Source organism: Lissotriton vulgaris, chromosome 2_1 (assembly GCF_964263255.1).
Source record: "Lissotriton vulgaris chromosome 2_1, aLisVul1.2, whole genome shotgun sequence".
NCBI lineage: Eukaryota > Metazoa > Chordata > Amphibia > Caudata > Salamandridae > Lissotriton > Lissotriton vulgaris.
In genome coordinates, this window is record NC_141687.1 from 685,946,575 (window position 1) to 685,963,693 (window position 17,119).

The 17,119-nt window shown below is 40.7% G+C and overlaps 1 protein-coding gene across 25 annotated transcripts in view; it reads left to right on the top strand.

Moving 5' to 3' along the window:
* PPFIBP2 (PPFIB scaffold protein 2) overlaps positions 1-17,119 on the top strand; it is a 1,093,831-nt gene that overhangs the window by 1,029,794 nt on the left and 46,918 nt on the right. For all 25 annotated transcript variants that reach the window (XM_086955895.1, XM_086955898.1, XM_086955897.1 and 22 more), the window contains 2 exons: positions 11,152-11,293; positions 12,124-12,252. In XM_086955895.1, coding sequence (XP_086812021.1) covers positions 11,152-11,293; positions 12,124-12,252 — 271 coding nt within the window. The remainder of the gene's footprint in view (positions 1-11,151; positions 11,294-12,123; positions 12,253-17,119) is intronic.

A 17,119-nucleotide genomic window follows, 5' to 3' on the forward strand; every position in this document is an offset into this window, starting at 1 on the left:
TAGTAAAGGGTCTGCATCTCAACAAAATCCCACTTAGCTCCCCTTAGAACAAACCTCAACGCAGCAGCCAGAATGGTCACCGGAATTAAGAAATATGATCATATCTCACCTGCACTCCGAAAACTAAAATAGCTCCCGGTTGAAATGCGTACCAGCTTCAGAACTGCCTGCCTCACGCACCAAGCCCTGCACACAGGGAAACCAGACTACCTGGCCTCCAAACTCAAAAAGGCCGGCCAGACCAGGAACCTCAGGAGCACCAACACTCTACTCCGCATCCCTATGAAACCACGCAAACAAAAAAACGCAGCCCGGTAAAAAAAGATTATATGCTGGCTCAGGGCGTTTTGACAGTCTCAGCGCGAGGTGGATCCTTAATGCATGGACGTCTGGCAGTATTCCCGTTGTGCGCCTGTTGACTTCAACTCGGCCTCCTGCGGGGAGAAAGGATATAAAGTCAAGGGTGGTGGACGCAGAAGCCTTAATGTCCCACTAATAGTGCCCTGCGGTGGATACATTCTGGTCTGGCCAGCACTATATAAAGCTCCTAAAATAAATAAATACATCTTGCTCTTCCCCTCAGTGCAGGTACCTTAGTTCCATGTTTCACACTGAGCAACATGAAGTGGAAAGTACTTCAGTATTGTGGAATGTGGCTTCCTGCTCCACACATCAGATTTTATCAATCCCAAATTCAATCTTTACTCAGCTTCCCACAAGATGCTTGCCAGTGTCGATTGCAAAAATGCCTCTTTTGCATTATACCAGTGTCTGTAGCTGACCTGCCTGGATCTGTACCATTTGTACTGGAATACCACTGTGGTCTATTCAGCATCCACTGGCTGTGGCAGATGTTTGACAATGATTACGGGTCCACCCCATAGCAACTATTTGACTTTGTTAGAGGGAATACAAACATTTGGAATATAATTTACCAGTATGTACCATTCATAATTAAAATGGTGTATAAAATAGAACATGGTTAAGATGGTTGACCTTTGCTGTTACAAGATTACCAAATGCAATTTATATGGTTAGTCGTGGAATACATGAGACTTTATTTACAATTCAACTATATTTGTCCCTCAACTATACTTCTCACAAATGTAATAGCAATGAGAACAGCAAACAGAAAATCAAGATGCACTTGCAACAATAACAATGTTGTGTGCTTGTAGAGTACTGTTGTGTGGGTAAAATCTATACAAATGCCAAATAGTAGGCCGTACACTATTCAAATAAACACACTGTGGTGATTTGTGTCTGAGTGTAATTCTTGTTTGGAAAAGTACTTTACCACCCTGGAGTATATCTACCATAGTCTCTCTTAAAACAAAGTTGTAGAGATACATGTATATTTTTAACATTCTGCTCTTGGCAACTGATGTCTTGAATTCACAAGACAATAGTGTACAGTAAGTCTTTGAGGAATATTTTCTTCATCAAGATTGCCGAATCTGCTTTTACTTCCACTATTAAGAATATTATCACAGTGCCAAGTGTAGCCAAAATTTTGAGATGATGGATTTGTAGTATAAAACTGTGTTAAAGGTTTGAGCTTAAGCCAAATGAAAGCTAGCTTTAGTGTCAATTCAAATAGTTAACAGGTATAAAAGTGGCAATACACTATTTAAAAATATTTTATTGATCATTCATGTAACTATGTAAATGTAAATGAGGGTGTACTTGTAAAGCGCACTGCGACTCCATGGAGTATCCTGGCGCTGAATACCGCTGGGGAACCCGTCCTGGTTTTCCCTGTGAGATGGTCCCTTTCTGGGCATCTCCAAGGGGAAACCAGGCATCCCCGGCGTCTGTGGGGGGCCGTTGTAGAGATGAGGCAAGCTTAATGCCCAGAGTTGCCGAGTGTGTTCCCTGGTTAGAGTAGGCACAGAGGCGAGAATTATCGAGTCTGTTTTTGACCCTGGTCCACAACCCTGCCGCGTCGGGAATTGAACACCGGTCCCGGGCCGTTCTCTGCTTACGGGTCTGCCGCCCCTAACCAGTGAGCCACACCACTCTACTTGGAATACTATGGAATTGTATTTTTTCCTGGATGCAGCTTTTAAATGGTGGCTAAGAAAGTTTGTTCAAGTGAGTACGCTACAGGATAACATATATCAGTAAAATGAATCAGATCATGTTACCATGGATAACAAAAGCCAAGGCTGCTAATAAGAAGGCACACACACAGTTTGTGCCCCAACTCTCTGCATTATTTATTATTCCTGGCCATCTCTGAACTGACTTTTTTGATCCGTAATATCTCAAAGACAGTATATCTAATGATTCACTGGGATGTGTCCTTTTGTGGCAAAATGTATTTGAATCCATAACATTATTTTGCGTTGGGCTTAGTACTACTGCTGCTTGACCTAAACTCCAACCCACCACTCTAGGGTCTCAGTTCTGTAAGACTTCTGACATTAGTCGCAGTGAGGCCGAATTCTTAAAAGTAGTTTCCGGTTTCTTTCATCAAAGCAAATCAAAAAGGAATACAAGTGGTTAAGGCTCGAAAAGCACTTTTTCACCTTTTTTGGGCACCGCACTCTGTGCAACTCCTCCTCTAAATTTGATATGTATATTTAATCTCTGTCCATTTGTCTAATGGACTTGTATTACCAGCCACTGAGAAAAGAGAAGCTGGCTGTTCAGAGAATAATAACAGAATGTCCATAATTAATGTCCCACTAAGGCAAGCTAGATTCACAAAGGGAGACCTTACCTTCTCATGTTGAACTTAACCTGAGCATCAAGCCAATCCCCTCTAGGTAGTGCATAGAGGTGTTAATGTCCTCACAGTTGAAATAAAAGAATAATACAATAAGTAAATATATAGAAAAACAGTTGAGGCATTCAAAATAAAGGCAAAAAGATAAAAATGTTACTATTGAAAATCGGTGGAGAAACGGTCACAGCTAATAGAAAATATGAAACATGATCTTAGCATCCTCCCTGTTCGTATTTAGTAATATAATTGTAGAGTGGAAATATCATCAACAAAGGCATTGGCTGCATACGGACAGGGCCCCAGAACATCAGAAAGAATGGGTGAGGTTCCTCAGTGACTTCCAGACATTTTCTGTAAAGATCTCAGTTGGGGGGAGTGGTTTTGTGATGGAAAATGTGATATGTGAGATGGAGGATTGTGGGATGGACTTTTGTCTCAATCGGTTCTTATATTACTTTCTGGTCCATCCATCTACTTAGGTCTGCCAAATAAATGTATTTTTTCAGGCTGTACAATCAAGGGCTTCCATATTCAAGGTTCCCCCTTGTACAGCTTTGTGGCATTCAGGCAATCTATGAGCCACACGTGGTCTTCCAGTACACAAAAAGATGGTTTATTTGTTTTTACAAAACAGCAACGATCATTCAATAAACCAAATAAGATTTTTCTGATAGCTCTTGTTGCTGTCACCACGTGCCTCTTAGAAGTAGTTGTTTGATCTATCTGAAAGTAGCTTAGGTCTACAAAATCTCCCAAGTAGCACTTACATGTACTAGGAATTCTTGTAAATTGTCAGTCGATCACTCTTGTTTGACAGTCATGTCATCTTTCCAGTCAAGGCACTTCTGGAGTAGAGATTCCCATCAGAGAAATAGGCTCTATGCAGCAGACCAGCATCCAAGTGCTCCTGTGGCTGTGCTCAGAGAAATGGCTCCCCCTGTACCTGGAAATGGCCTAAGGAGATTTCAGATACATTTATTTATATTTTTCAGGGCAGGAAAATCCATGACAACATTTTTTGCCTGCCTCAAGAATATAGTGCACAATACCATTAAAGTCTATTTAATGGCAGATGTCAGCTGTGGCCATTTGCGTGTGCATACTGAATTTCTGTGAAGACCAGGAGGTTTATTTACAGCATGCATTATTTCACAGTGGATGTAAAAGGCAAGCAATATTTTTGTTCTTATTGCTTAAAAATTCAATGAGCTAATTCAGCAATCATATTTGATTTTCCCAGACGAAAGTACTTAAACTTTGTGATTTAGGTATTCAGACATGACTATGCAATAAATTATTTACAGTCCCATTTTTTTTCCTCATGAGAGATCACCAGTTTCCACTAAGCTTTACGTACATTTTTGGATATCAGACATGCCTAGACATGAAGTGATGTACTGTAAAGTGAATGGCATCCCAGTTTAGCAGAGCAGATACGACAATAGACCCCAATTTATAGCAGATGTCACACATCTGGAGGTTCAACAATAGAAGGAAAACCATAGGCAGATGTCATTCCTCAAACCGAGGTATGCTGTTATACACATAACATTAGATGGAAAAATTGAATAAACTGAAGGATTCTAAAGCTCAGGTTCGGATGCATCTGTTCCCTGTTTGTCATTAGTGTTGCTCTTTAGTCAGCCTTAATTAAAAAAACAAGTTTGTCTTTGCTCGCGCAACTTGGACATGGAATCGCTGGCAACAAGAGGCTTCCACTAGTCCCAAAGCTTACCACACACAGAGTATAACCCCAAACTTCATCTTACGCATGCCTTGGGGAGACCAGCCTTACACAGGATCTTGGCTTTCAGACTACACCATCTTCCCCTTAAAGAAGTATACTCCACCGGGTCGACAAGAATGCCGATCATGGAGTGCCGGCTCTGCAAATACAAACGTGAGTCTTTGGCCCACATCCTATTTTGCTGCCCGGCCTTGCGCTTAGCTCGCAGACTTTACCTTAGGCCCATCTTGCTACAACTGGCGACTCGAACTTTAAAGGAGGCAGTCCATCAACTGTACACACTGGACATAGTGAAGTATATGGCTATGTTCGGCAAATTTGTACAACTGACTCTTACGAAGCTGATGGACACACCCCGTTAAGTGATCAGGCAAGCACCTGCGCCGAGGTTATCTACCACCTTGTAATAACTGTTTAGCTCAATTGGAGCATGTACAACTGTTGGATGAGTTCGATAAGCTATCTTGGACTTAAAGACCTTTGATTTTTAGACCCTTAGATTTTAATTACACCATCTACCTTTTAAAATGCTTATCTTTTAAAAAAATGTAATGTTCTTTTTCACTTTGTTTTATTGTAATGGTTTTAAGTAACCATGCAAATAAATTATTCCTTCATTCATTAGGCAGCCTTAATTAGCATAAGGCAATTATTTACGCACTTCTTTCAGTCATTGGTTCATTTCAAGAATCCTTGTAAGAGGTTCAAAACCTTTTATACCCATCAGAGTATACCACTGATCAAAGAGTAAGAGGAGACATCTTAAACCTAGTTTAGCTTGTTCAATATCATTCAGTGTTCATTGCTCATTTGATAACTGTAGGAAATTGGGAAACTGTTTGAAGGAGGGAGGGTAAAACCCTACTGAAGCAGAACCCGCAATTGTTGTCAGGGTGAGATTCAAGCAAGCCCCAAATTAACCTGTGCTTACCCCTTTGGTAGTTTGGCACAAAAGCAGTGAGGCTTAATTTAGAGGCAATGTGTAAAGTATTTATGCAGCACAGAAATAAAAAGAAAACACAATACAAGAACCCCCCCCCCACACAAATTTAGAATAATAGATTTCAATATTATGAATTATTTCAGACATGTATAACAAAAATCCAATCAGTAGATCCGGAGAGATGCAATTTACAAAATTTCAGGTAAGTATAGCGTCTAAATGCCCAAACATCACTCAAGGTTATCTGGTCGAACAAGACCGGGTGAGTGTCACAAGTTCAGTCCCTCCACAAAGGAGTGTGGGCCAAATACAGGGACCAACTTAGTCTCACTGAAAAAGTTAACTTCTGAAGTCCACCCAAAGAGTTTTGTTCACAGAGGAGGAGTCCGTGAAGAGCAAGGAGAGCGCCATGGATGGTCACTGTTGCCGCACGAAGAGCAGGCTGTGCGTTGCGGATGGTCGAGTCTAAAGCATGAAGATCCTGTCAGCCGTCGTCTATGGTCGTTGCTGTAAATTCGCATTGGCGATCACTGTGTGTTGTAGATGCTGTAGCGTGAATTGCAGAGCTCGCGTTGTTCCTGAAGTGCCAAGAGTCGGGCCCACTGGACCTTTGCGATGGCGGCAAGATCTTGGCGCAAACTGGCACATTCACGTTTGAAAACAGCCCAGAGCTTCAAGATTTCTCCCTTTCTTGGAGGGGAAGCTCTTGAGGCTCAGGAATTCATTCCACCATAGGCCAGCAGGGCTCAGACAGTCCCTGTTGCAGATCTAGTTGCAGGTCCAGGCAGCAGGTCAACTGAACAGTTACAGAGAGTCTTCTGGAGCTTATGTCTCTGTACCTCATAAGAGGAGGTCAGTCAGCTGACCCTTGGAGTCACTTCAGCCTGCGATGAAGTATGCAGGCCCAGTCTTCCTACTAGGCAAACAGGACAGGCTTCATGCAGCACTGCAGTAGAGTGTCCTACTTCTGTATGTAGTATCCACAGATCCAAGAGTGTACAGATGAGTTGAGCCTGAGGGTCCAATATTTATGCTACGTGCCTGCTTTAAGCAGGAGAATATTCTAGAGGAATTTCCTTTCTCCCTGCCTGGCCCCAGCTTGTCTGGGGGTCAATAGACTGGTGTGAAACCCTTTGTGAGTGCGCTGAGGCAGAGCCTTTGCGATTTGCAGGTGGGGTAGGTGTCAGCTCTGCTCCCCATCAAATCAGAGATGGCCCATTCTGCCAAAACCTATTTCCCTTTGTCTCGCTGCCTGGAAGTAATACACAAAGACCACTTGCTTGCTACACCTAGTCAGTGACCCAGGATACAGGCTGCAAGCACCAAATGTTTGGAAAAAGAGACAGCCAATGTTCTAAAACTGTCATTTTCAGAATTTGGATTTAAAATCTGACTGTGCCATTAAGGAGCTTTTTAAATTGGAATTCTTTAGACACCAATCTCTGTATTCTTACCTGCTCTCATTTGAAAGTTATAACTTTTTAAGTGTAATAAGGTAACCCAATGATAGCCTTGCAGTAGTTAAACATGAATTTAAGAGTTTTTACTACAGGGAGATGTTAAAGATTCGTGTCCAACTTTTTTAATGCACTGCACCCCACCCAATGGGCTGTTTCAGGCTTTACCTAGAGCTGACATACATGCATTAAAAGGAAAGTAAGATCTTAGGTTTATTTTGCCAAGTCAAGATGATTGTTTAAAATCACACACACAGGCTGCAATGGCGAGCCTGGGACATGTTTAAAATAGCTACTTAAGTACAAGTAAATTAATTGTGCCTATAGGGTGTAAGCCCATTTCACCATGTTTAAAGGGCAGAGCAAAAGCACTATAGCACTGGTTAGCAGTGGTAAAGTGCACAGAATTGTAAAAGCTAGCAAAAACGGGTTCAGACAACAGGAGGGACGAAGGCAAAAGATTGGGAGATGACCCTACGGAGAGGGTCAAGTCTAACAATATCAACACATGCAGAGGCTGTTGAAAAACATTTTGAGGTTTTAACTTACAAGCATATTTCCACATCTCAACCCAGTATGACCCTCAGATGTGGCCCAGACAATTTGTGGAGGGTCAACATTTCCAATGAGCTGAGATTCTGACTCCTAATGATTTTGCAGAGGGAGAGGGTGTGGAAAAGAAGACATTGAGGTTCCGCGTGCACATAATGGATGGGTTAATTTTATTTTTGTGGGCGGAATTTGTAGGAGGGAGAATTCGGTCTTCAGGGGGTCGAGGAAGGGGAAACTGTCCCTCACCAAAGCTCCCTGCTACTGGAAGCTCCAGAATTCAAAATCTAAATTGGCCAAAAGCTATAATTTTCTGTAGAAGCCTCAGCCCCAAATGAAGAAATCTAACTCAACTTGCCAATTTCAGAAAACAACTCAAGGTGCACTTGCTCAGAAAGCTCCTAACTTACAATTAACTTGACATAGATTGTTTTAAACCTTTGTGTTACACCATGAAGAATTACACTATTATTGCCTCTACATGTATATGTAAGAAACATAATAATAATAATGTATTATGATTTCCTAGATTGCCTGTGTTACCTTTCCCCCCCATTTTGATGTAAGGCTATTGTTCTGTGTCAAGTGGTCTAATGGCTGTTGTTGGTCGAGGTGTATTATAAAGGCGTAAATATATATTGACGGGTACCCTGCTTCATCAATGCATTCATATTTATTTATACCTCATCTGGGTACTCCTTAAATTCTACATCTTTGTGAGACCCAAGTCTTTCTTTAAGCAGACACCAGCCTAACCTTTGATGCAGCTATATTCAACGTTATGCCTTATGTAGAGACTGCAGTTATTTGATGCAGTGTTGAATACAGTGCATGTCATGGACTAGCCTTCCTCAGAGTGTTCAAAACCCATCAAAGCCCTGATTTTTGCGTTGTAATTAGAGTGTTCCAAAGCTCATAGTCTCATTATCCACAAACTGAGCATACAACATCCAGATCTAACTTTCTTGAAAATGCTGGCAAGCCACTGTTGCACTCTTGGCTCACATTTTATCATTCAGTTATTCTTCACCCTTTGATCTCAATCACCAACTGCTTAGGCCTATTTTTGGGAGGTTGTTGGAGTAATGTCTTGGTTCATGAGCTCTTATAGAAAAACAGTGAGATCTTCTACGCCTCCTGGCCTCTAAGCCTGCATAAAGAACATAACCGTTATGTATTACCTAAATACACATGTTGTGCTTCCTGCCAAACGTTTGTGCATTCTGAGAGTTGATGTTTGGGAGTAGCCTCTAAACATAATCCGTAAGTGAGTGCACACCAACCTGAGTAAACTGCAGTATGTACTGAAGGCTCTAAATGTAATCTAAGCACCAAGATAGGTTTCCCACTAGGTTCGCGGAATACAAGCCTTTTGTTTTCCATTGATCACCTGAAATTTTACATATTCTCCAATTTTGATTGTTGCAACTTTCCAATTTTTTTTCCTACTTCATTAATTTGTCCAGAGAAAAGTGCTGTAGAACTATTATGACCTTTGTATTTGAGAAGAGAGGTATGTAACTTCAATTCTCGCTTTCAGAGATAGAGACAAACCACTTTTCACAATATATTTTGAGGTCATGGGTAGGGCTAGGGAGAATTTTGTCATGTCCCACAGAAAAAAGTATTTGTATTTATTTACCTACTATGGACTATACCTTTAACGAATGCACACGTTAGTGGCTTACAAATGCCATCTGTCACTTACTTTCTACTTGCTAAAATGGGTCTTTTTCAAATACACGCTTACAAGTGTTCCTGACTTTGAGAAGCCATCTTGCTTAAATAGGTGGTAAATATTATGTTGATGGCATTAATCATGTTCACTGTTATACCCAAGCATTCACTGTTGTTCGATCAATATGTGTTGTCATTAAGGAATGTGTTACTAAATTATGTTAACTCAGTTACATATCTAGCTTCTCTCTGAAACCACGCAGTTCTTGATATATGTTTTAAAATCCTAGGCTGGGTAATTGGGTTTCTAAACAATGCACTTCTTGTATTAATCATTTTTAAAGAACTGCATTGAACAAAAATTATTCTTTATTACATTTAGAAATATTCCACATTTAAATACACACAACAGAGCACACAAAGCACAGCACGGGGCAATAAGAAACATAGGGTACATTGGAGGGCAAAGAAAAAGCCTATTATATGAGCTCAATCAATAAAACTAACTTGCACAGAAGACAATCTATCGCATTGACTAAGAAAGCATTTATAAATGAGATGGCCAACCACTGTCACGATTAGCATCTTACATTTACAGTAATTGTATATCTAATTTGCTGAATTCATTTAGCTATTAGTCAATATTGTGTTACCCTTCAGCTGGTCCATTTGCTACTCTTAAGGATTTGTTTAGCCAATACCAATATCTCTCCACACAAATGCACTACGTTATCAGAGTATATGATGACAACTTTTGGCTTTCAGATATGAATGCCAGTGTACCTCATAGATCATTACATAGTCTAGCATATTGCAGCCCTACATAATTTGTCTGGGCTTCTCGATATCAATAAGCACATTATGTAATGCGAAGTTCACTGGGTAATTTCTTTTGCCTGATTCTTAAATGTTGTCCATAATGTTCATGTTCAACATGCTTGTATGTTTTGTATGGAAAGAAGGATGTTGCACATTTTCCAAGCCCACATGTTTTTGATCTGCTGAATTGAATTTGCAAGGTCACTCTTGGCAGGAGGATGTATTTCATCACATGTGGCTGTGTCTCATCTTCTACACACAATCTTTGCTGCCAAACCTTTCAAATAACCTTGCTAATAATCATGGTAAGGGATAATATGAGACCCCGTCCTCTAAGAATCTTTGTCTGAAAGCATCTTCTAGGGCTGATGTGTAATATGACCAAGAAGATACCTTCCATAACTTCGAATATAAAAGATTTGGTTTTAATAATTCTGCCACCTTATGTGGCTTATTTGCTTGGTGTATCTGCCAGCAGTTTTGTCATAAAAGTTAGCTGGATATTCGAAAGAGAAACAGCTACTCTTATGGTAATCATGATACCATTGGTCCAGGACACCAATCTATTGCCAGTATTCAATGTCCCACACATTAGAGCATCAGCTGATGGTCTATTTGTTGACTCCCTGAACAAAGTGTAACTGGAACCTATACACAGCATGTGACCAGGAAGCATAAGTCTGCATGTCAATGTACATCAATGAGCTTCAAAAGCTGTATTCTGTTTTTGATTACACAGCTATGAATAATTGTCTGTGGTTCACTACTTGCTGCTGCCAGGTTTCACAGTTGATTACACATTTGTTATGCATGGCTCTCACAAAGCTCCACTTGCTTGAATATCAGAGTCTAAATCTAGTAATTCTCTGCTATGATGTTGCAACAATGGTTAACAAAAGTGGTTACCCACTGTTGTTAGATCATAAAGGTATTCCAGGCTGCTCTGCCTTCACTCTGATTGTTTATTTTAAGTCACTAAGACCCACAAGGTGAAAAACATCCCGTTATTCACTGTTAGCCATCCTATATGCGAAACGAGTCTCCAATGCAACACTTGTTGGTTCTAAGTTTCCATACGCTGCTCTTTGCTGAAATGGTTGTAAGTAATCTTAGAGGATTTCCACAAAAGTGACTTTGTTATGTTTATATTTCAAAATGTACTTTATGTTTAAACAATTGTATATGAGCTTCTCTAACCAGCTCTTATAACACATTGTTCTTCCTGCAGGAGAAACAGAAGGTCAAGTGGGGGCATCGATTAGCTCAGGCGAGCTCTCACCTCTATCTTCTGGAAATGGGTCAAGTCCACAGTCACCTGTTTTTACAGAAATCCGGAGAAGTCCTAAGGGCATCAAAAAATTCTGGGGAAAGTAAGATCACAATGAAAATAGATTTGTATGTATCTGAAGTGTTTGGGTTTTGAAAACCGAGACATACTTTATGGTAATTATTGACAAGAAACAACTTTGTACTACTATCTTTTAATTGAAATGATTATCTTCATCAGATTAGAGTATAAGGTAATGCAGAGTGCCCAAATCAGTTCAGTTTGACATTTCTTCATCCTTTTTAGATAACTGTTCTGACTTTAATTAAAACCTACTGCTATCTTGTATGATTTGGTAATGTGTGAAATTCAGAACTTTATTATGTTCCTTTAATTGAAGCATTTTTGAAGCAATTTTACAAGTAACACAGTTGCCACACGTTAAACATCCATGGTGAATCTATTTTACTAAATCAGTGATTTGTTTTTTAGGTTTCAACAGAAAAATGAAACCTTTCTGATGTTAATACAATATAAGCATATTCTGCAGGCATTTTCGTGACCTTAAATTAATGCCCTCTCTAATTGATGGGTAGTATTTTTGGAATACAACACCTACCTATTCATACTGATTGGGATATGACAGTATGAATTTTCATATGTAGTAATGTGAATTTGATATATTTCATATCTGTAGCAACCTTATTAATTAAAGACGTTCTGTCTATTCAGCTTGAAGATTTGGCAACATCATTCAGAGTCATCTATTTTAAAAACAGTACTCTAGGTATATCAATCCTACAATGATCTCTTGTTCAGTGACATTTATATATTTCTATTACATTATTGAGCAAGTGGTAGTATTGTAGATCTAATGTTTGTTCCTTGTCTTTTTTTTATCTGAATGTCCATCACAAACAATAATTGTAAAAGAATTAGGAGAACTCAGTCAGGTAATTTCCATGCTGATGAACTGGGGCTATCTGAATTTCGGAGGGGTGGTCTGCGTGCCACAGCAGGACCCCGACTATCGAGAACAAAGGATCCAAGGACCAAAAAAAGGTAATAACATGTCTTGGAAATATGCAGGAAATGTAAAAGGCTTATTATTACTATTATTGGTAGATACAATTCTGTGTCCAATGTCAACATGTAAATTATACTAAAATGTCAATATTTTGTCCACATTCTCGACTATAAAGATGCATGATTTCTTCTATTTCCACTCTTGCTATCGCCTCATTGAGATTTAGATTAGAACAAAACAAATAACTTTATGTTGTGCATAGTATAGTGCTTGCAACATCTGCCATCAGTTTAGGTTAACATGGAAGTAGATGCTCCGTGTTTAGGTGTGTGAGTAGAACTTTCGATGCTTGTCAAAAATATTGAAAATGTGAATGGTTTTACCTTGCTACTTGGTTTCAATATAAATTATACTCTAAAGTGGATGATTTTTAATTAGGAAAACGTTTTTAACTCAGCCAATAAATACATATACATATACATTTAGGGGTTTAGTAATCCTCAGGTATGCAAATACAAATCGTTCCTTAGCAATAAATAATGTTTAGTTGTGTCCTTTACCTAATTGGTTAAATGTTAAGAGATCTCAGAGGATTAATCTTCCCAATATGGTATCTATATGTGACCTTCACATGGATCATACGTTTCAGTCTGGACAAGTTGATGCTGCTTTTCTTTTCCCAGCGTCAAAAAATAGTATATTTTAGTTAAGAAGTATTTGCTATTGTTGTTATTTCTTATCTCAATAGTGATTGCATTCTGTATCAAAATAAATTGTAAACATCATGGCAATGGTGCAGGTTATATTTTGCTAATGTTTGAGCACTTGTAATCAGTGTTGAAACCTACGACGCATTGTGCCATTCTGTTACCTGACAGTCAGAACCACTGAACCTGAAAGATGTTTTCACTTGCAGGTGTGGCTGAGATTAATTCAAGCATTCCATCATCACCTTTGCCAGTGGTAGAGATTGATTGAAACATTTAGTCCATCACCTTGTTTTTTGCAGTTGGTGCCATAAGTGCAATAGGCATACCCAGATGAGGGTCCTGTTCTCCCTGTGCCATAGGAGTCAAGATGCTTACAAGGCTGAATCAAGGCAAAACCGGCCTGGAGCTGCTTGTGGTCTCTTCTTTAGGGGGCCTTGCATGGCAATGCCAAATAGACTGTTCCCATGAGGAGCATGGTCAGTACTGATATGCATAAGGTAGGCGTTTGTCTAGTGTGGCATGGTGGGTAAAAAACAATAGGCTTGAATACAGCCTTGTGTGAATACCTGCGGTGACATCGATTCACTCTACCATCCTCTTACCGCTTAGAACCCAGACTGTCTTGAAATTCAGATATCTCCACAAGGTGAGTTGGGAGCATGGGGCTGAATTAGGGATGGATATCCTGACTGATAGTGGCTAGTGCAGTCTTGATTGGTGGTACAACCAACTTTATTCTGTTAGAAGAAAAAGGGAGATCTGATCAGCACATAATCTCGGTAGACAAGCATTCCTTCTTTTCCAGGACCTCTGTGATACTCATCTGAAGTTGTCTTTCTTTCATAAGAGTAACATCTTGGCTTGTTGTCTTTTCTTTTGATACCTTTCTTAATTAAAAGAAACTATAATGCGTAAATGTTGCTCACCATGCATTCACAAACAAAACGTTGTTGGTACTTGCAGGGTTTATTCAGACTAACTTGGTCTCTTTATCTTCCTGACTTCTAGAATTTCATTCAAATATGTTTTTGGGATCACTCATGCAGACATGAGTCTCTACCAAAAAAACTTCTGCATACCAAGGAATGCTCGGGGTTGCTAGCAATGAGGCAGGAGTTCTCAACTTCTCTGTCTAAAAGGTGCTCCCCTCCTTTCATAAATCAAGAGGCAAAGCCGCTTTCAGCAGTAGGGACCATTCATTTATAGCCATCCGCAGCCAATATAACCACTGTGATTTCATGATCTCAAACGATTTCAGATTAGTAAGTCGTGTGTGAACTCGGGAGACAGAGGAACAAATGCTGGATCCCGAAAGGCAAAGAAACTGGACACATTATAGCACTTGTGCGCTAGTAATGGGATGTATTTAGAGTGGGTCCTCAGTAAAATGACCATAAAGTGCTTTGCTAACAAAGTGCAAAAGCGCTAAGCAATAATAATGCCACATTATCAGTGACAGTTATGATGTACTAAAGTGCTAAACCTTATTAGTGACTGTGTCTGTCAGCATGCTGCTACTGCGTGGTGATTTCCTCACAATTCATGAAGCTGAAACTGCCACCTAGTATGCACATTGTTTTTCTGTCCCACTGGACACTGTAATGTCCTTCAACCCTGGTTAGCCGTACTTGCCATGTATTCCTTTTTTTACTTGTTTTTAGCATTTGCAAAATCATATTAACGGTGCTCCAGTGTTCAGAGCTTCCAAAACCCTATACTCAATTTATTTTGGGAATAAAATAGAAATAAAATCAGTTATAACTTTACTTACAAGTTTTATAGAATGTAAACTGAGCTCCCTATTTCAACCAATACTCCTCATTTTGCAACTGTGCCAAGTCCGTTTCATGACATACTTGATATGTATTATTTGTTATGGTGCAAAAGAACAGTCTTCAGGCTCCATTTGTTCATTAAAAATGGATAGCCTGACAAGGAAAGAGGCTAGTGCACAAAAGGAAATAAAATAAAAAAGAGGTTACACATTCTGGAAAACTGAGAAAAGGTTTGCGTTTTATAGATTTTGGGGATCATGAGCCACAGAATATCACAGCTGCTGAATACAGTTAAGGGCCACCATATAGTTTGGCCTTACTGGCTAAGTTTATTAAATGTTGATGATGAAGGGCTCTGTAAGCTACGGTAAACAGCCCCTATTACTAAACCGTCACCCCGCATGTTTTTACAATGCGGTCGTTACAACAACCGTTTTGTAACAATGCATACCATTACCCCGCAAGGCGTTACAATGACCCCTTCCCTACTGTCCGCACAGACTGCAATTGGAATAGTAAATTATACTATTCCAACATCCAGCGCCCCCCTCCGCAAGTCATTATCACTGGTGGGTTTATGGTATGCATTGTTACAACGCAGCTATTGTAACAACCGCGTTGTAACAACATGCGGGGTGACGGCAAGCAGAAAAAAGAGGCATATTTAAAGCTACACATCACCATTTTAAGAGTTATCAAATTCCTAATTGAATTAAGTTCAGAGAGAATGAACAGGGAAAGCAGAGCACAGCAGAAATTTTGATGGGACCTTCGAGGTCTTGAGCACAAATAATTAAAGCATGTATCACAATTGGCAGATCTGTTTTGAGAAGTACTTAAAGATAAAATGGCTGGATAAATGTTGAATATGGAAACATTCATTATTTTTGTTCTAGCCATGTTGATACAATTACTTTAAAAAAAAAGTATTGTTAGGCTTTTTAAAGTTTTTCAATATAATATCTAGGGCAAAAAATCCCTGCCCACAGACACACAGTATGTTATTCAGATATTACAGGTCACTCTAGATAGAGTTCAGTGACCCTATAAGGCTGAAGTCTCAGACACTTTATAAAGCCACAGAATTATAAAGTGGCTTACGGTATCCTTTTAAAAAACAATAGGAGTTTGTTTCATTCATTCATGTGCTACTGGTGCCTTGGACATCATTGTTGGGGCCAATATATTCCTAAAGGTGACCTGCTTTGCCCCGCTACCTTTCCAGCTATTACCACCATTCGGGGGAGAGCCATGATGGGAGGAGCCAGCGACCATGATGGCCGCTCTGAACTGAAGCTCCATGTCGGACCCGCTATCTAATATCCAAAGCGGTACTTCGCCACGATCAAATCCCTCCGGACTCATAATTACCGCTATCGGTATGCTGCCTGATCTCAATGATCATAAAACCGCCTTTCTGCGATCCTGATCATCCACGATATGACCTGCGGAGTCCATGTACGCGAGTGAGCTACGAAGGCACCACGAGATCTACGCATCCACTCTCTGAGGCTGGGAGCCAGGTACTGTGATGTTGCTTACCTTTCACTTGAACTTCCAGTGGTGGTCCCCCTCAACCCCCCATAGAGCAGTCCTGTCGGCTGACCCCCTGGGGGTAGCTTCTTTGAGGAGTTGGTTGATGACCCCCCCCCCCCCTCCCCCCTTGCGGTGCTGGGGCAGCGAAAGCCCACCCCATGCTCCACTTTGTGGGACACTCTGACTGCCTCCGGAGATCTGGGGTGGAATTCCTCTACGGCGCTTAGTTCAATGGTATTTCGGACAGTACTGATCATGGTGCTGCCGTAGGGAGGCACGGTCGTGACCTGAAGTGTCTCCATTTCACTGAGGCACCGCCAGGAAAAATAGTGGTTGGTTGAATCGTCTTGGAGCAGAACGGCTCCTGAACTCTGGAGGGGCGACAAAAGCTCAGATTGTCCCCATATGATCACCACAGACTAGTGACAGGCACCTGCGGCCCGGAAACATCACCCGAGTGCACACAGCCCTCCCCACACCCCCTCAACTAAACTTAACATCTAGTGTCTCCCAGGCACGGCATGAACCCCGACCACCTGGGACACACTACAAGTGAGTGATTTTCATGAGCTTCCCTTCCAGGGCAGCAATCAGGCGAGAATACACTCGTGGAAGGGGATGCCTGACTCCAACATGGTGGCAGTGGGAGCTACAATCAACAGGAGGCAGCGATCGAGGGATCTCAAAATAACCGGATGGCCGACCTTTATGGGCCTCCACACAGATGGACTAAATACCTAGGCTCCTACCTTCTATTCTGCTATACCTCACCCTTGAAGCCCCTCCACCCGGGCTTACTCTAGTGAGGCAAGGGGTGCTCCCCCACCATCCTCCCCCCTGGCTCACCTGCCATGACATTAATTTTGGGATCTTCCCCCTGA